Source organism: Notechis scutatus, chromosome 2 (assembly GCF_049901735.1).
Source record: "Notechis scutatus isolate UNSWTSFEM ecotype Mainland chromosome 2, rNotScu1.2, whole genome shotgun sequence".
NCBI classification, from domain to species: Eukaryota; Metazoa; Chordata; class Lepidosauria; order Squamata; family Elapidae; genus Notechis; species Notechis scutatus.
This window is the reverse complement of record NC_142010.1, coordinates 8,280,293-8,300,009: the sequence shown is the minus strand read 5'-3', so window position 1 is coordinate 8,300,009 and position 19,717 is coordinate 8,280,293. Positions and strand designations below refer to the sequence as shown.

At 43.5% G+C, this 19,717-nt stretch overlaps 2 protein-coding genes across 2 annotated transcripts in view; one reads left to right on the top strand and one right to left on the bottom strand.

Annotated features, from left to right (window-relative positions):
• The window catches only part of LOC148131688 (uncharacterized), a 221,946-nt gene that overhangs the window by 36,167 nt on the left and 166,062 nt on the right, over nt 1–19,717 (bottom strand). The gene's annotated exons all lie outside the window — the stretch shown is intronic.
• On the top strand, nt 788–19,636 carry LOC113431386 (uncharacterized). The gene is made up of 3 exons (XM_087953352.1): nt 788–1,037; nt 2,145–3,842; nt 17,272–19,636. The coding sequence occupies exons 2-3, from the start codon at nt 2,343–2,345 to the stop codon at nt 18,796–18,798; spliced, it is 3,027 nt and encodes a 1,008-aa protein (XP_087809478.1). The 5' UTR covers nt 788–1,037; nt 2,145–2,342; the 3' UTR covers nt 18,799–19,636.

Below are 19,717 nucleotides of genomic sequence, written 5' to 3'. Positions count from 1 at the left end.
GGGCACATCAAGGTTCTGTCCTGTATTTCATTCAATGGGATGAAGCTGGCAATTGTTTAAAGGTGCACACACAAACAAGACCTTCATCAACTTTTATGATGCAGCACCTGCCTAATCTGGTGAAGGTGAGTAGGGGAAAGCATCACTCTTCAAGCTTCCCTCAGTTGCAAATATAGTTTTGGGGAGTTATCCTGCACCCCCAAGAGAAAGAACTGGCTGGAATAGTCTTCACTGATCCTCAAGGGAGGTGCGCTTTGTCCCTTCTGATGAAGCATTGTGTTCTCCCCACGCCCAGGGGTGCTTTGCTTGGTTGCAAAAGAGGCTCCTGGCTCAGTTGGAATGACAATGAGGGCATCCCTACTAGACCCCAAAGGACAGACTAGGGCTAGAGCCTTCCATTCAACAGCTTCACTGTTACAGCTTCAATCATTTGCCAAGGCAGGTTTTGAAGACTTATCCTGCATGTCCCCAGATGTCAAAGTGGCTGGAACAATCTTCACCAGCCCCCATGGGAGGATCACTTTCAGGTTGCGTATTATACCTCGTTCCCCTCCTAGGACACTTTCCTTTCCCTTAATTCGAGCAAGAGGGAAAATGAGCGTGCGCTCTTGGGAGACCTGAAAGAAATGATATAGGATAATTGTCATGGACGAAAGCTATTCCTGTGCTCGGTGGGAGTCGAATAAGATTCGATAGCACCGAAAGAAGGACGGAACCCATGAAAGCCTCTTGCGAACACGGCAGGGTGAGAGATACGACGAGGATGAATTTCAACCTTATGGCGCTTTACAAAGAAGCAACACTCGCGCCTGGAAAGCAGAGAATAAGAGTACAGCAGCGGCATCGCTAATATTGACATTACACCGGAAGGGAGAGAGGCCGATCTGGAACGAATTGAAACGATAGAGTATTAGATTGCTAGAGAGGATGTGGAGGAGGAGGACAGAGGAAGTTCCTCTTCCGGCTCAGCCACGGGAGGTTGATGGCGTCGGCGGAGCCTCTTGTGCTGCTTGGAGGGTCGAAGCGGCTCCTGGAAGGTGAGTGGAGGGCAGGTCGGAGGAGAAGCCGGGAGCAAGTCGGGCCCTTTGGGTTCCTCCACGGCCTGGAAGCAGCGAAGGGGAGGAGTGAAACATGCAGGCTGCTGCTGCTGCTGCTCAGTCTTTCTCTCCCCAAACGTTTTTATCCTTTTGCTGCACGATTTAAAACTGCAGCCCGAGATTTTTCTGCTGGCAGATTTGGGAGATTTAAAGAAATCTTGATTTCTTTAAATCAGCCAGATTTTGCGCTTGTTGACATTTATTTTTTCCTCATTCCTGTACATCACAAAGTGAAAACAAAATTTTAGAAATGTCTGTATAAATTTAGCTGCAGCACAACAAAATTGACAACTGTAAAGGGGGCCTGAATACTTTCTGAATGCACTGTATTGAGAAAGATAAAAACATTTCAGGTTAAGTGAAAGGTTAAGGCTTGGGATGTCTTGCCCAAAATGCCTGCGGAGCATTTTGAGGAAGGGAGACTGATGTGCACAAGAGGCAGGTTGGTTGAGCCAAAGAGGCTTCAGTTGTTGGAATAAAATGCCCTGTGGAGAGTTTTTAATTTATATTCTATCGACCCAGTCCTGCTTCCTCTAGTTATTCCATTCCCATCTTCCCTTTCCAATTTTCAGGTTTTTTCAAAATTCTGTCTATTTAAGGCACAGAATTTCTCTGTGTCTTTCCACCTTCGCTTTCATAGCATTCCCTTTCTGTAAAGCCAACAAGGGATAATTTTCAGGCTAAAAACATGTTGATTCTCCATATATGTATATGTATATATAGTTATAGGCATGTGTATTTGCATTTCTCTCTGTATGCATATATTTACAACTGTACAATGTATCCCCAGCATTTCCAGATATATTTGATGATAAGGCTTTGCACTGCTAAGAATTTGTGAATCACCAAAGTGAAAAAGAGAATTTAATGACTGAATGCATATTTCAACCAAATATGTCAAATGAATCATAACTAATGTAAGAGGTTATACCTTATTGTGGCATGTTTGCTTATTTATTGTTAAAGTGTACTTTTATCTCTTTTTTTTACATCTTCTGCAACCATTTTATGAAGAATTAAAGTTACATTTTTCTTTGAATCTTATAGACAAAGAGGATGGCAATAAAAGCACTCTGGAAAACTGAGAATAACAAGCAACATTGGGGGGGGAAAAGCAAAGCCAGCCAGAAATCAAAATATTTTCCACTTCCTTCAGAAAACCACAAAATGAGTGCCCAAAATGTGGGAAACATTTCAGTAGGAATTCCCACCTGATGACACACCAGAGAACTCACACATTACAAAATGTATTACTGTCCAGATTTGGGCAGACATTTCAGTCAAAATTCTGACCTAATGACACACCAGAGGACTCATTCCCAGGACAAACTGTATGAATGTCCTGAGTGTGGGAAAAGTTTTAGTCATAATTCCAGTCTGTTAACACACCAGAGGACTCACACAGGAGAAAAACCGTATGAATGTCCAGTTTGTGGGAAAAGTTTCAGTCGGAATTCCAGCCTTATTACACACCAGAGGAGTCACACAGGAGAAAAACCATATGAATGTCGAGATTGTGGGAAAAGTTTCAGTCGGAATTCCAGCCTTATTACACACCAGAGAACTCACACAGGAGAAAAACCTTATGAATGTCCAGAATGTGAGAAATGTTTCAGTTATATTTATAATTTGATAACACACCAGAGGACTCACACAGGAGACAAGCCATATGAATGTCCTGAGTGTGGCAAAAGTTTCAGTCACAATTTCAACCTTGTTCAACACCAGAGGACTCACACAGGAGAGAAATTGTATGAGTGTCCAGAGTGTAGGAAATGTTTCAGTCAGAATTCCAACCTTGTGACACACCAGAGGATTCACACAGGATACAAACCGTATGAATGTCCAGAATGTGGAAAATGTTTCAGTCAGAATTCCCAGCTGGTGACCCACCATAGGATTCACACAGGAGACAAACCGTATGAGTGTCTAGATTGTGGGAAAAGTTTCAGTCAGAATTCCAACCTCATGATGCACCAGAGGATTCACACAGGAGAGAAACCGTATGAATGTCCAGATTGTGGGAAATGTTTTAGTCGGAATTTCCAGCTGGTGTCACACCAGAGGACTCACACAGGTGAGAGACCATATGAGTGTCCAGATTGTGGGAAAAGTTTCAGTCAGAATTCCAGTCTTGTGCAACACCAGAAGACTCACACAGGAGAGAAACCGTATGAATGTTCAGATTGTGGGAAAAGTTTCAATCATAATTTCCAGCTGGTGACACACGAGAGGAGTCACACAGGGGAAAAAACATCCGAAAGTCCAGAATGTGGGAAAAGTTTCAATCATAATTTCCAGCTGGTGACACACGAGAGCACTCACACAGGAGAAAAACTGTATGAGTGTGCAGATTGTGGGAAATTTTTCAGTCTTAATTCCCAGCTGGTGACATACCAGGGGACTCACACAGGAGACAAACCGTATGAGTGTCCAGAGTGTGGGAAAAGTTTCAGTCATAATTCCCAGCTGGTTACACACCAGAGGACTCACACAGGAGACAAACCGTATGAGTGTCCAGAATGTGGAAAAAGTTTCAGTGATAATTCCAACCTTGTGAAACACCAGAGGACTCATACAGGAGAGAAACCATATCAGTGTCCAGAGTGTGGGAAAAGTTTCAGTCAGAATTCCCACCTGGTGACACACCTGAGGACTCACACAGGAGAAAAACCATATGAGTGCCCAAAGTGTGGGAAACCTTTCAGTAGGAATTCCCACCTGATGATACACCAGAGAGCTCACATGGTACAAACTGTATGATTGTCCAGTATGTGGCAAAAGTTTCAGTCAGAATTCCAGGCTAATGACACACCAGAGGACTTACTCCCAGGACAAACTATATGAATGTCCTGAGTGTGAGAAAAGCTTCAGTCAGAATCCCAACCTTGTTAAAAACCAGAGGACTCACACAGAAGATAAACTGAATGAGTGTCCATATTGTGGGAAAAGTTTCAGTCAAAATTCCAACTTTGTGATACACCAGAGGACTCACAGCCATGATAAAGGCTAATTACATGTTTCTGATGATCAGCAGAACTTTCTGGATATTTCTTTTTGCAGGAGTATTGAATTCTTCAAAGAGGCTTTCTGGTGCTGTTTTTTTATATTGATTATTGAATTCCCACAATTGGAGTTTCCATTTTCTACCTTGGTGTCCTCCAGATTTTGAGTGCCAGAATTTCCCAACCACCATTCAAGTAGTCCTTTTTTTTTTTTTTTTGCAATAATTTTTTATTTTTACATTTTAAAAAAACTCATTAGGTGAACAATGTGGTTCCAGGTTTTAACATTTCAATACAAACGTGACCATGATTACATACTTAACTTTCATATCCAAATTCATATCATATTATTGCTTATTCAATTTTTCTTCAAATATTCTCATACATTGTTTAACAATATTATCAATATTCAGTTTCTATATTCATTATTATTTTATCCAATTTAATTTTGCATTATAGTTTTTTCATTTTTCTTTAAATATTCTCATGTCTTATTTAACAATATCCCTATTCTTATTCAATTTGTATATTTCACATTTTCACACATTTTCTTACATCCGTCACATTTGCAAATTTTATCACATACAGATGAAACTTGAAAAATTAGAATATCGTGCAAAAGTTCATTTATTTCAGTAATGCAACTTAAAAGATGAAACTAATATATGAGATAGACTCATTACATGCAAAGCAAGATAGTTCAAGCTGTGATTTGTCATAATTGTGATGATTATGGCTTACAGCTCATGAAAACCCCAAATCCACAATCTCAGAAAATTAGAATATTACATGCAATCAATAAAACAAGGATTGTACACAGAATAATATCGGACCTCTGAAAAGTATAAGCATGCATATGTACTCAGTACTTGGTTTGGGCCCCTTTTGCAGAAATTACTGCCTCAACGTGGCGTGACATGGAAGCTATCAGCCTGTGGCACTGCTGAGGTGTTATGGAAGACAAGGATGCTTCAATAGCGGCCTTCAGCTCTTCTGCATTGTTCGGTCTCATGTCTCTCATCTTTCTCTTGGCAATGCCCCATAGATTCTCTATGGGGTTCAGGTTAGGCGAGTTTGCTGGCCAATCAAGCACAGTAATCCCACGGTCATTGAACCAGGTTTTGGTGCTTTTGTGCAGGTGCCAAGTCCTGCTGGAAAATGAAGTCAGCATCCCCATAAAGCTCGTCGGCGGAAGGAAGCATGAAGTGCTCCAAAATGTCCTGGTAGACGGCTGTGTTGACTCTGGACGTAATGAAGCACAGTGGACCAACACCAGCAGATGACATGGCTCCCCAAATCAACACAGACTGTGGAAACTTCACAATGGATTTCAAGCATCTTGCAGTGTGCACCTCTCCATTCTTCCTCCAGACTCTGGGTCCTTGGTTTCCAAATGAGATGCAAAAGTTGCTCTCATCAGAAAACAAGACTTTGGATCACTGAGCAGCAGACCAGTTGTTTTTCTTTAGCCCAGGTAAGATGCTTCTGACGTTTGTTGTTCAGGAGTGGCTTGACAAGAGGATATGACATTTGATGCCCATGTCCAGGATCTGTCTGTGTGTGGTGGCTCTTTATGAACTGACTCCAGCCTCAGTCCGCTCCTACTGAAAGTCCCCAACACTTTTGAATGGCCTTTTCCTGACAATCCTCTCCAGGCTGCAGTCATCTCTGCTGCTTGTGCACCTTTTTCTTCCACACTTTTCCCTTCCTCATAACTTTCTATTCATGTGCTTTGACACAGCACTTTAGGAACATCCAACTTCTTTTGCAATTACTTTTTGAGGCTTTACCTCCTTATGGGGGGTGTCAATGATGATTTTCTGCACAACTGTCAGGTCAGCAGTCATTCCCATGATTGTGATTCCTACTGAACCAGACTGAGAGACCATTTAAAGGCTCAGGAACCCTTTGCAGGAGTTATGGCTTAATTAGCTGATTAGAGTGAGATACTTTGAGCCTAGAATATTGAACCTTTTCACGATATTCTAATTATCTGAGATTGTGGATTTGGGGTTTTCATGAACTTTAAACCATAATCAAGACAAATCATGGCTTGAACTATCTTGCATGTAATGAGTCTATCTCATATATTAGTTTCACCCTTTAAGTTGCATTACTGAAACAAATGAACTTTTGCACGATATTCTAATTTTTTGAGTTTCACCTGTACTATTATTTTTTCATTCAAAAGTTTTCCTCTTTCATTGTCAATTCGAGCTTGCGAACCCTTTGCCTTATGCATTTTCCCCATTTACTCCCTTAATCCCATAAAAACTTATAACAATATAGCCATTTTTAATTAACATTCTATATTAACAACAATAGTCCCTTAACTAGTATAAATTAGGATATGGATATATATATATATATATATATATATATATATATATATATATATATATATATATATATATATATATATATCAGATTCCACATGGTATTCCCTTTATTATATTCTAAGTCATACATTTATTCCAAAAAAATTTACTTAATAAATTTTTCTATTTTAATCTATTCAATAATTTTTAAAGGCTACTAGTAATTTCAAATCTCATACTCCCTTTTTACTTTATTCATCACATTATTAAATATTAATTAATATTCTTTTAATAAATTCTCATTTCCATATCTATTTCAGATTAAATTTAAATCTAGTTTAACAATAATTCTTAGTATAATGTCAATTCTAGTATATTCCATCTTTATGTCTATATTCTTAAATACCACCATACATTTCTATACGGAATCTCTTTTCCTAATCACCTACTACCCATCGTCTCTAAATCCTGACTATATAATTTCTTATCATTTTTGCTTGTTTTCTCTTTTTCTATCATTTTTCGGTCCTTTCCTTCATTTCCCTTCTTTTCCCTATTACTTCCCTTAATTTCCAACTCCAGCTATTTGTTTTGTCCCACTCCCTCTTCTGATCTTTTCAATGCAATTCCCGCTTCCGTTGTTTCCTCTTCCTTTGTTTAACCTTCCAAGCAATTCCCCCTTTATCATATCAAATCTTAATATTTTAATTTTAATTCTTTTATTCTGTCAACATTTGTTGCTCCACTTGTTCTTTAAGGCTGATTTCTTCTTTGCTTAATTCCTCCCCCTCTGGCTCTCTTCGTTCTTTCATTGGCTCCGCCATTTCCAGTTTTTGTAGAATAGTTCCAAGCTTTCTTTCATCATTTCCTTCACGCTTTTCAGTTCTGATCATATTTCCAAAAGTATTTCACTCATTTTGTACATACAAGTAGTCCTTGAGATATAAGTGTAATGGGGCCTATCAATTATGCTTTTATGTTGCAATCACATTAAAAGGAACTGCTTTGCTTCATTACCCCCACCCCCTCTTTGCCTGGTAAAGGTATTCAATGAATGTGTGAGTTATTAAGCGGAACACCTCAGGGTTGGAGGCATAGACAAGGCCCAGGCTTGCATTCCCAAGGCTTCCTCTACCTCAACGCTTTGATCACCCCAGTCCTTTCCCTTTTCCATGGGGTTCCCACTGGCTTCTTCCTCCCCCCACACTCTGCAAGGTCCCCACAGACTTTTCCCCACTCCCACTGGGTTCCTGCAGTCCTTAGACCTCACTCCCACCCCAGCAGGCTTCACAGTCTCCTCTTCCTTACCTTTTGAAGATCACTGAACCTCATTTTGGGGAAAGAGGGCAGGACGTGCATCCCTGGGCCGCATGACTGAGTTGTGGAAGCAACCGTCATTTTCATTGTTCCTGGAATTCATCCCTGGGCAATGCAGTGGATTTGTGGAAGCAGCTGCCATTTTGCCACCTGCCTGTGGGCCAACATAAGTTCGATTTCTGGCTCATTGACCTTCAGGAAAGGGACAAACTACTCTGTTTTGCTATCTTAACACTGTGGAGACTGCCTTAAGGAATTGTGGGCACATTGAAAATGATGGCTGCTTCCAGGAGATCTTCAAAATGGAAGTGTGCGATGGGTGACGGGTATGCTGGGAGTTAGTCCAAAGCTCCGTGAAAAAAAGCAGTGTAAAATTTCTCCTGTAGAGGCTGTTCTGCCTTGCAGTTGAACCCAATGGAGAAGACCTGTAGGAATATTAAGTTGAAAAAAGGGATTGTGCTTTCAATCACAGCATCTCCAGCTTTATTAGCAACTTCTGCTGGGAACTCATTTTTGTGGAAGTGCCTGCTTCTTTCCCTTTGATGGCTGCTGGGTGAGATCAGCACCATAATGCCGATGTATTTGTTGCATCCTCCTTGGAGGTGGTGATTTGAGAAAAAACTACAATTGAAAATGTTTCATTTTTAAAAATGTGTAAGAACTCTCAATAGCTTTCGACAAGGAAAAAATGGGCATTGTCAGTGTTGCTATGAAAATTAGGGCAAGGCAAGATGCTCAGAGTTGCTTCAAGCTATGAGATGTGCAGCCAATAAGTTTACTAATAAAATTATATGATGATGGGTTGAAGGACCTGGATATGTCTAGGCCAGGGGTCTGCAACCTTAAACACTCAAAGAGCCATTTGGACCCATTTCCCACAGAAAACACTAGGAGTCACAAAAGCTGGGTGGGTGTGGCTGACTCAATGTCACTCCCACCAAGTTACAAGACCCCCTAGCTATGCCTACCTAGCCATTCATTAGGGCAGAGAAGAGTTGTTAAAAAACACTGGGAACCACAAAAACTTTTTGACAACTCCCTCCCCCCCCGTATTTCTCTATGTCTCTCTCTCCCCCCTCTCTATCTCTGTGTCTATGTCTCTCTCCCCCTCTCTATCTCTGTGTCTATGTCTCTCCCCCTCTCTGTCTGTCTCTTTCCCTCCCTCTCTCCTTCCCCCTCTCGCTCTCACTTCCCTCTTTTTATCTCCTCTTCTCTCTCTCCCCCCAGGGAGGAGGGTGGAAGGAACCCTTGAACTGGCGCTGGGTGGTGGGAATCCAGAGGCCAACAAGCACAGGATCAGCACACCGAAGATCAGATGGCCGGCGGGGAGGTGGGGCATCACAACACTGGCAGCTCTGCAGGAAAAGTACGGAAAAAGCAACTGACATCCAGGAGGCGAGAGTAAGCAGAATGGGGCAGGGTCGCATTGTGTCTCCGCATTGTAATGGGCTCCAGGAAAAGGGGACCCCGCCTCCCCCCATTGTGAAGCGTGCTAAATTTCACTGTGCTGCGTAAGGCACGAGAAGTGAAATGTTCGTGATGAAGACCCACAAAGGCAAGTGCAGGGGTGCTTCGCTTCTGCACTAAGGCTCTGGCCACTGCCACCGCCGCGACAGGGTGACAGCTCTTTCATCCCACTGCCACGAAAGGAACCCGCAACAGAAGGATGAAAGAGACACATTCAGCTCTGGAGCGACACGCGCCCTGTACCATTCCAGACAATCGGCTGTCCAATCTACTCTTAAAAACCACCACTGAGGGAGCACCCACAACTTCTAGAGCAGGGGTTTTATTTCATTGAGGGCCGCATTAGGGTTGTTTGACCTCGGAGAGCCATGGGGTGGCGGGCGGTGGATATGGCCATGGTGGATGTGACATGAGACCACACCTCCACACACATGGTTTTATACACTTATAAAAAATAGAGAGCGGTATATTTCTCTTGACTGTGTTTTTGAATACTTGATCTGAGTCAGGAATGGTCTCCTGGCGCACTCCGGAGGGCCTGTTTTGGGCCTGGAAGGCCTCCTGCAGCCCTCAGGAGGGTTTTAAGAAGACACTGGACAGTCACTTGTCTGAAATGATATAAGGTCTCCTGCTCTAGCAGGGGATTGGATTAGATGACCTCAAAGATCCTTTCCAATTCTGCAATACTACTGTATATTCTAGTAGTTATTTTTCGGCTTCTAAGCCATGGAGGGAACCAAACAGCCTGACTTGTTCCCACCCTCTCCTCGGACCTATTCTTAAGTCACCTTCCAGCTCCCCCTTTCACCCAGGGAAGAGCAGGAGAGATTAGCTGTGAACATTAGCTGCATGCTGAGCCCTAAAAATTCATGAAGTTATTACAGAATTACACATTAAAAGTTGGGCTGGAGCAAGTTTCCAAGCAGGGGACCCTATTTGATTCCGGACCATTGGCTGTCCAATCTGCTCTTCAAAACTTCTACTGAGGGAGCACCCACAGAGGCAAGGCATTCCATGGATGGGTTCCTTTATTGTGAATAAGCAAGCAAAAGGTTTGTTTCAATGGGCCTTTCGGATTTCTTTTTAAGGGAGCTGATCCACAAACGGGCTCGCTGGAGACTTTGGCATTGGTCGGCCTCGGCCTAGTGGCCCCCTCCCCTTATTGGCTTCAGCGAAGGGTTTAAAGGCTTTTGCGCCTCGAGAGGAGGCAGGAAAGGGGGAAAAGTGGGGTGGGAGCCAATTCCGCCCCCTCCTTGCCCGCCTTCCTGGTCTCCCGACATCTCTTACATCAAGTCCTGCAGAGATTCCCTCGTGGGAAGAGGCGCTCAAGGGGCGCCAGGTGGGCAAGGCCGCTGCCAGAGGGGGAGGGGACCAGGAGGGGGGAGGAAGAGGAGGGGGAATCCCCAGGTGCTGGAAGGGAGGAGAGATTCCTGGGGGGAGGGAAGGAGAGCGAGGTGGGGTTTCCCCAGTTGTGCCCCCTCCCCTTCCGAGTCCCCGCCTTTCCTCGCAAGGTTTTCTGCTCCGTGAGAACCGCTGCGCCGCTGCTTCTCCTCCTCGGTTGCGCGAACGGCTCTCGGATCCCCTTAAAATCCTCCCTCCAAGCCCCCCCCTCCTTCCCCGCAGCCCAACATTTAGTGCAGCCCGGCTCCCAGGGTGAGGACGCCTGGTGTTGGGCACCACCGTTCCCACGTTCCCCTGTGGCTGCTGGGGAGGATCCGCCTCCCAGGGTCTGGAGGGGAGGAAGAGGATCTGGGTTCAGAGGGATCGTAGCTGGGCGGTGGCATCTCGAGGGTTACGGAGACCAGAGGCGTCCAACTGAGCTTCCTTGGAGATGCAGTATTCACAACACACTGAATCTGTAAACCTCAAATAAATAAATAATAAATAATAACCTGCCCAGATTCCCTTCTGACCTGCATCCCTGTTCTCTCTCTGCCCACGTGACTGAACAGCCCTGTCGGCAAAGGTTTCCAATTTAAATTTCAGTTCTTTTACAGATTGTATAATCTAATAACTGCCTTTGAGCATTTTGGGGAAGAGAGACTGGTATGTAGAAGAGGGAGATTGGTTGAGCTCCAGAGAGGCCTCAGTTGTTGGAATAAAATGTCCTTTGGACGGTTTTTGTTTATATTCTGTTGAGCCAGTGCTGCTTCCTCTAGTTATTCCATTACAAACTTCCTTTTCCAATTTACAGTTTTTCTTCATGGCTATTATAAGACAAAGAATTGCTTTTGAGTCTCTCCACTTTCACTTTTGTAACTTCTCCTATCTGTAAAGATTTCTGAAAGTATTTTAATATAATGTAAACCTTGGAGCACTTCAGAACTTACTAACTTCAACCTGGTGCATGGATGATGGTATTTTGACTGGGCTTTTTTAAAGTGGGGGCAGAGAGGTCAATTTTCCCCAAATGCTAAATGATAAATCACTGTCTAGGTCAGGGATCCCCAACCCCTGGTCACTAAATGAAGTGGTGTAAATCAAAGACTACCTGCATAGAATTGGATATGAAAGGATGGATGACCTCTCCTAGAGATTTCATGTAGATGTTCAATCACGTTGCTTTCTGAGGGAAATCCGGGCAGTTCCAGCTGCAAGAACGCAGAGGGGAAAATAATATCTCCCAGAGTTTGGAAGCAATGTGGGTGGGCACTTCAAGGTTTTGTCCTGTATTTCATTCTTTTATCAATGGGATGAAGCTGGCAATTGTTTAAGGCTGCACATACAAACAAGACCTTCATCAACTTTTATGATGCAGCACCTGCCTAATCTTGTGAAGGTGAGTAGGGGAAAGCATCACTCTTCAAGCTTCCCTCAGTTGCAAATATAGTTTTGGGGAATTATCCTGCACCCCCAAGAGGAAGAACTGGCTGGAATAGTCTTCACTGATCCTCAAGGGAGGTGCGCTTTGTCCCTGCCTCATGACGCATTGTGTTCTCCCCACGGATGCTTTGCTTGGCTGCAAAAGAAGCCCCTGGCTCAGTTGGAGTGACAATGAGGGCATCCCTACTTTATGTCGCTTGATGGCGCTCTACAAAGAAGCAACACTCGCGCCTGGAAAGCAGAGAATAAGAGTACAGCAGCGGCATCGCTAATATTGACATTACACCGGAGGGAGAGAGAGACCAAGGGGGAACGAATTGAAACAATAGAGTATTAGATTGCTAGAGAGGATGTGGAGGAGGATGACAGAGGAAGTTCCTCTTCCGGCTCAGCCACGGGAGGTTGATGGCGTTGGGGGAGCCTCTTGTGCTGCTTGGAGGGTCGAAGCGGCTCCTGGGAGGTGAGTGGAGGGCAGGTCGGAGGAGAAGCCGGGAGCAAGTCGGGCCCTTTGGGTTCCTCCACGGCCTGGAAGCAGCGAAGGGAAGGAAACGTGCGGGCTGCTGCTGCTGCTGCTGCTCTTTCTCTCCCCAAACGTTTTTATCCTTTTGCTGCATGATTTAAAACTGCAGCCCGAGATTTTTCTGCTGGCAGATTTGGGACATTTAAAGAAATCTTGATATATATATATATATTCCCGTTTCTTAACCACCCAGCTCCCTCGCCCTTTATCGTCACGTATAAATCCTTGTGGTTTTATTGAGATGTCGCTTTCCTGGCAAGCGAGGAGTTTCAGGGGCAAAAGGGAGGTTTGCATAGGATTTGCTCACCCTTTAATCTGTTAGTCGCTTTAAAAAAAACAGATTGAAGAAAATTGAGCCAATGCACTTCTGAGTCATTTTGCAGACTGAAATACACGTAATTGTTTACATAAATAAATTATCAGGAGTGTATTTCCGTATCAATAGGAACAGACACTCAGTGCATTCAGACGGTATTCAGACCCCCTTTCGCTTCTGTTGATTTTGTTGTGCTGCAGCCTGATTTTACACTTGTTGACATTCATTTTTTTCCTCATTCCTGTACATGACAAAGTGAAAACAGAATTTTAGAAAATGTCTGTAAATTTGTTTATTTTTTTAAAAAAAAACCTGAAAAACCACATTGGCATAAATATTCAGATCCTTCACTCAGCAATTACAGCCTCATGTCTTTTTGGGTATGAGGGGATAAGCTTTTTGCACCTGGATTGGGGGATTTCCTGCCGTTCCTGCTTGCAAATCCTCTCAAGATCAGTCAGGTTGGCTGGCGACCATAGGTGGAGAGCCATTTTCGGGTTCCTCCAGAGATATTCAATAGGGTTCAGGTCAGAGCTCTCGTTGGGCCCTCTAGGACAGGGGTCCCCAACCGGTCCGCGGACCGGTACCGGGCCGCGGAACAAGCCTTACCGGGTCGCTGGTTGCTGGCGCCGCCATCTTTTTGTTAAAAAGCAATTTTTCATCAAAAAGATGGCGGGCTTAAGCTTCGTGAGCTTTTCGGGTAGAAAGCCATTTCCCGGAAAAGCTCACCGAAGTACTAACACATTTTTTTGACGAAAAATCACTTCCGTGACGCCACCGAAGTGATTTTTTCGTCAAAAATGGCGCGCCAGCTGACGCCAGAACCGGACGCGTGCCCAGCTGACGCCGGAACCGGGTCGCGGGCGAAAGGTTGGGGATCCCTGCTCTAGGACATTCGCAGAGTTGTCCCTAAGCCATTGCTATGCTGTCTTGGGTGTCCTGAGCGCTGTGCAACAGGTTTTCATTGAGGATATCCCTGTGCTTTGCTCCATTCAGCTTTCCCTCAACCCTGACCAATCTCCCAGTCCCTGCGGCTAAGAAACACCCCCACAGCGTGATGCTGCCACCACCATGCTTTGCTGTTGGGATTGACATTGGGCAGATGATGAGCAGTGCCTGAGTTTCTCCAGACATAACATGTAAAAGTGACAGGTTGATTTCGTCAGATCAGGGAATCTTGTTCCTCACAGAGTTCTTCCGATGCTTTTTTGCAAACTCCAAGCAGGCTTCCATGTGTTGTGCACTGAGAAGAGGCTTCTGTCTAGAGTCACTGCCATAAAGCCCAGAAGGGTGGAGGGCTGCAATGATGGTTGTCCTTCTGGAACTCTGTCCCATCTCCACACAGGATCTTGGAAGCTCAGTCAGAGAGACTATCATGGGCCCTTCTACCCCAGTTGCTCAGTTTGACCAGAAGACCAGCTCTTGGAAGAGTCCTGGTTGTGCCAAACTTTTTCCATTTGAGAATTATGGAGGCCACTGTGGCCTTAGGAACCATGCCCATTACCCTATGTGAGTCCTCTGGTGTTGCGCAAGGTTGAAATTCTGACGGAAACTTTTCCCACGCTCTGGATATTCATACAGTTTGTCTCCTACGTGAATCCTTTCCTGTGTCACCAGATGGGAATTATGATTGAAATTTTTCCCAGTACTTTCTCTTTGGGGTGCAGGATAACTCCCCAAAACTATGTTTGCAACTGAGGGAAGCTTGAAGAGCGATGCTTTCCCCTACTTACCTTCACAAGATTAGGCACGTGCTGCATCATAACAGTTGATAAAAGTCTTGTTTATATGTGCAGCCTTAAACAATTGCCAGCTTCAACCCATTGAGAAAAGAATGAAATACAGGACAAAACCTTGAAGTGCCCACCCACTTTGGTTCCAAACTCATCTGGATAGGAGATATTATTTTTCTCTCTGCATTCTTGCAGCTGGATCTGCCTGGATTACCCTCAGTAAGCAATGTGGTTTAACATCTATATGAAATCTCTAGGAGAGGCCATCCATCCTATCCAATTATATACAGGTAGTCTTTGATTTACACCACTTCATTTAGTGACCAGGAATTGGGGATCCCTGACCTAGACAGTGATTTATCCTTTCAAAGCACTTGGGGGAAAATGGACCTCTCCCTCCCCCCTTTTAAAAAAGCCCAGTCAAAACACTATCATCCATGCACCAGGCTGTAAGTTCTGAAGTGCTCCAAAGTATATTAAAATACTTTCAGAAATCCTTACAAAAAGGAGAACCTGTGAAAGTGGAGAGACTCAGAGAAATTCTGTGCTTTATATAGCCATGAAATCTGCTACTATAGCCTGTCAATAATTTATAGTTGTATTTTTTTAAAGTTTTTATTTTTTACACAGACATAGACATGACATAAGCATAAAACACAAAACCATCTTTAAGTTACAAATTGGTTGGTACAAATCTCTTGTGCATAATCTCCATAGTCTTATAGTTGTATTCTTTTTATGGAGTCAGTTTCTATATCTGGGTTCTCATAAGGTTATCAAGTGTTAAAAAAAACAATCAGAAAAATGTACGGCTCTCTATTTTTATAACTGTATAAAACCATGTGTGTGGAGGTGTGGTCTCGTGTCACATCCACCATGGCCATGCCCACCACCTAGGCCTTCAATGGAGAAGTGCGTTCCTTTCCACATCATGTCCAATCAATTTTATTTGCCACAGGTAGACTCGAATCAAGGTGCAGAACCATGTCAGCAACAATCAAGGGAAATGGGAGGCACCTGAACTAAATTTCAAGTGCTGTTGCAAGGGGTCTGAATACTTATGCCAATGTGATATTTCAGTTTTTTTCCTTTTGCTATGGGCAAAACTGTACATGAACTCTTGCAGAGAGTTTTAGTATCATTTCATCAGGTAAAAACCCACAATCTCTAAAGTTAGCTCAGAAGGTTCAACCGTAACCATTTTGGGATAATTTTCAGGCTAAAAACACATGGATTTTTTACATACATACAGTTATATCCATGTGAATTTTATTTCTCTTTGTATGCATGTTTACAACTGTAAATATATGCATACAGAGAGAATTGTAAATATATGCATACAGAAAGAAATACAAATACACACGCCTATAACTGTATGTATGAGAAATACAAATACAATGTTTCTCCAGCATTTCCACATATAGTTCATGATAAGCTTTTGCACTGCTAATAATTTTTTAATCACCAAAGTGAAAATGACTGAATGGATATTTGAAACTGGACACAAATGTGTCAAATGAATCCTAACTAATATAAGATTTTATGGCATGTATGCTTATTTATTGTAATGTATACTTTTTCCTGTTTTTACATCTTCAATCATTTTATAAAGGATTAAAGTTACATTTTTCTTTGAATCTTACAGACAAAGAGGATGGCAATAGGAGCACTCTGGAAAACTGAGAATAACAAGCAACATTGGAAAAGAAAGCAAAGCCAGCCAGAAACCAAACTATTTTCCATTTCCTTCAGAAAACCACAAAATTCTTCTCCTTTCTCAACAGTTGAGAGACAAAGGAGAAAATTAAGAGGAGATTTCAAGCAAGAAAAAGTAGACTATGAGAAACTCAAGAATACGTTACATGATAGCTCAAGGGAGAGATTATATTTCATTCAGAAAAAGAGGGGTAACTCTGGAAGTCAGCGGGGAGAAAGGTCTATTGGCTAGGCACATAGGGCAGACAGTGATGCAGGGCTGGCCCTGTGAGGAGGAAAACAGGTGGAATTAAAGCACCAGTAAACAAATGATCACACATGTATTTGACCCCAAGAATATCAGTGTTGGAAAAGCCTCTATTGTGCCTATTGTGGGAAAAGTACAGATTGTAAATCACAAGTGATTATGCATGAGAGGATCCCCATTGTAGAAAAGCCATAGCAATGCGAGAAATGGTTTAGTCTGAACAGCTTTCTTGGGGTTCATTGAAGGACACATATAGGACGGATGGCCTGCAAGTGCTTTCAATGTGGTAAATGCTTTAGCAAGCATAGCAGCATCAGAGGACTCACACCAGGGAGAAACTGTAAGTGCCTGGTTTGAGGGAAAAGTTTCATTCAAAATTCCCACCTCATGAGACACCTGAAGACTCACCCTGGGGAGAAATCCTTTGCATATCCTGACTGTGGAAAGAAATACCACCTGGGGATGCCAGAGAACTCACAGGAGACAAACTGTATGAGTGTCCAGATTGTTGCAAAAGTTTCAGAATTCGGGCCTAATGACACACCAGAGGATGCATTCCCTGAACAAACTCTATGAATGTCTTGAGTGTGGGAAACATTTTAGTTATATTTGCAACCTGTTAAGTCACCAGAGGATTCACATAGGAGAGAAACCGTATGAGTTTCTAGAGTGTGGGGAAGGTTTCAGTCAGAATTCTACCCTTGTGACATACACAGGAGAGAAACCGTATGAATGTTGTCAGAGTGGGAAAAGTTTCAGTCATATTTCCAGTCTGATAAAACACCAGAAGTTTCACACAAGACAAAAACCGTATGGATGTCCAGATTGTGGGAAAAGTTTCAGACGGAATTCCAACCTGGTGATACATCAGATGACTCATACGGGAGAGAATCTGTATGAGTGTCCAGAGCATGGGAAAAGTTTCAGTCAGACTTCCAGCCTCGTGACACACCAGAGGACTCGTACAGAGAAACCGTATGAGTATCCAGAGTGTGCGAAAAGATTCCGTAATAATGCTAACTTGGTGACACACCAGAGTACTCACATAGGGAAGAAACTTTATGAGTGTCCAGAATGTGGGAAAAGGTTCAGTAATAATTCCAGACTGATGACACACCAGAGGACTCACACAGGAGAAAAACCATATGAGTGTCCACAGTGTGGGAAAAGTTTCAGTCAGAATTCCAACCTTGTGACACACCGGAGGACTCACACGGGAGAGAAACCATATGAGTGTCCAGAGTGCGGAAAAAGTTTCAGTAATAATGCCACCCTGGTGATGCACCAGAGGATTCATACAGGAGAAAAACCAAATGAGTGTCCAGAGTGTGGGAAACGTTTTAGTCAGAATTCCAACCTTGTGAAACACCGGAGGACTCACACGGGAGAGAAACCATATGAGTGTCCAGAGTGTGGGAAAAGATTTGGTAATAATGCCAGCCTGGTGATGCACCAGAGGATTCATACAGGAGAAAAACCGTATGAGTGTCCAGAGTGTGGGAAAAGTTTCAGTCAGAATTCCAACCTTGTGACACACCAGAGGACTCACACAGGAGAGAAACCGTATAAGTGTTCAGAGTGTGGGAAAAGATTCAGTAATAATGCCAGCCTGCTGACACACCAGAGGACTCACACAGGAGAAAAACCGAATGAGTGTCCAGAGTGTGGAAAAAGTTTCAGTCAGAATTCCAACCTTGTGATACACCAGAGGATTCACACGGGAGAGAAACCGTATGAGTGTCCAGAGTGTGGGAAAAGATTCAGTAATAATTCCCACCTGGTGACACACCAGAGGACTCACACAGGAGAGAAACCGAATGAGTGTCCAGAGTGTGGGAAAAGTTTCAGTCAGAATTCCAACCTTGTGATACACCAGAGGACTCACACGGGAGAGAAACCATATGAGTGTCCAGAGTGTGGGAAAAGTTTCAGTCAGAATTCCAACCTTGTGACACACCAGAGGACTCACACAGGAGAGAAACCGTATGAGTGTCCAGAATGCGGGAAAAGTTTCAGTCAAATTTCCAGTCTGATAACCCACCAGAGGATTCACACAGGAGAAAAACCGTATGAGTGTCCAGAGTGTGGGAAAAGTTTCAATAAGAATTCCCACCTGGTGACACACCGGAGGACTCACACAGGAGAGAAACCGTATGTGTGTCTAGAATGTGGGAAAAGTTTCAGTCAGAATTCCAGCCTGGTGACACACCAGAGGACTCACTGCCTTGATAAAGGCTAACAACCTATTTCTGGTGATCAGGAGAACTTTCTGGATATTTCCTTTTGCAGAAGTGTAGAATTCTTCAAAAAGGTTTTGGGTGGTTTTTAAAGATTTATTATGGAATTTCTATCTTGTACCTTGGTATCTTCCAGATTTTGAATGCCGGAATATCCCAACCACCATTCAAGTAGTCCTCGAGATATAAGGGTAATGGGGCCTATCAATTATGGTTTTATGTTGCAATCACCATTAAATGGGGCTGCTTTGCTTAACTACCCCCACCCCCTTCTTTCCCTGATGAAGCTGTTCAATGAATGTGTGAGTTATTAAGTGGAATACTGGCTACCTGAGATTTGTAGGCATAGCTCAAGCCCAGGCTTGCATTCCAAAGGCCTCCTCAACCTCAACCCTTTGATCACCTGAGTCCCTTTTCCACAGGGTCCCCACTGGCTTCTTCCTCCTCCCCCCCCCCCTGCAAGATCCCCACAGGCTTTTCCCCACTCCCACTGGGTCCCTGCAATCCTTAGACCTGACTCCCACCCTTGAAGGCCTCACAGCCTCCTCTTCCTTACCTTTTGAAGGTCACTGAACCTCATTTTGGGGAAAGAGGGCAGGACATGCATCCCTGGCATGACTGTATTGTGGAATCAGCCGTCATTTTCAGTGTGCCTGGAATTCATTATGGTGACAGGGATCAAACGTGCCATCAGTCATGAGTCCCTTCATGCCCACAAGACATTTAAGTCCAGCCCACCTTGAATTTCTTTGACTCTTATCTATTTCCAAATTGCTTTGATCATTGTTCAGATTCTTGCAGAGATCTTTAGCTTGCAATAAATCTTTACACCCACTTGAACAGCCTGGATCTTCTGATTTCCCTGGTGCTTGACAGGGAGGGCACTTTCTCTCCCCCCCCTTCCCGCTCCCAGTTCCCTAT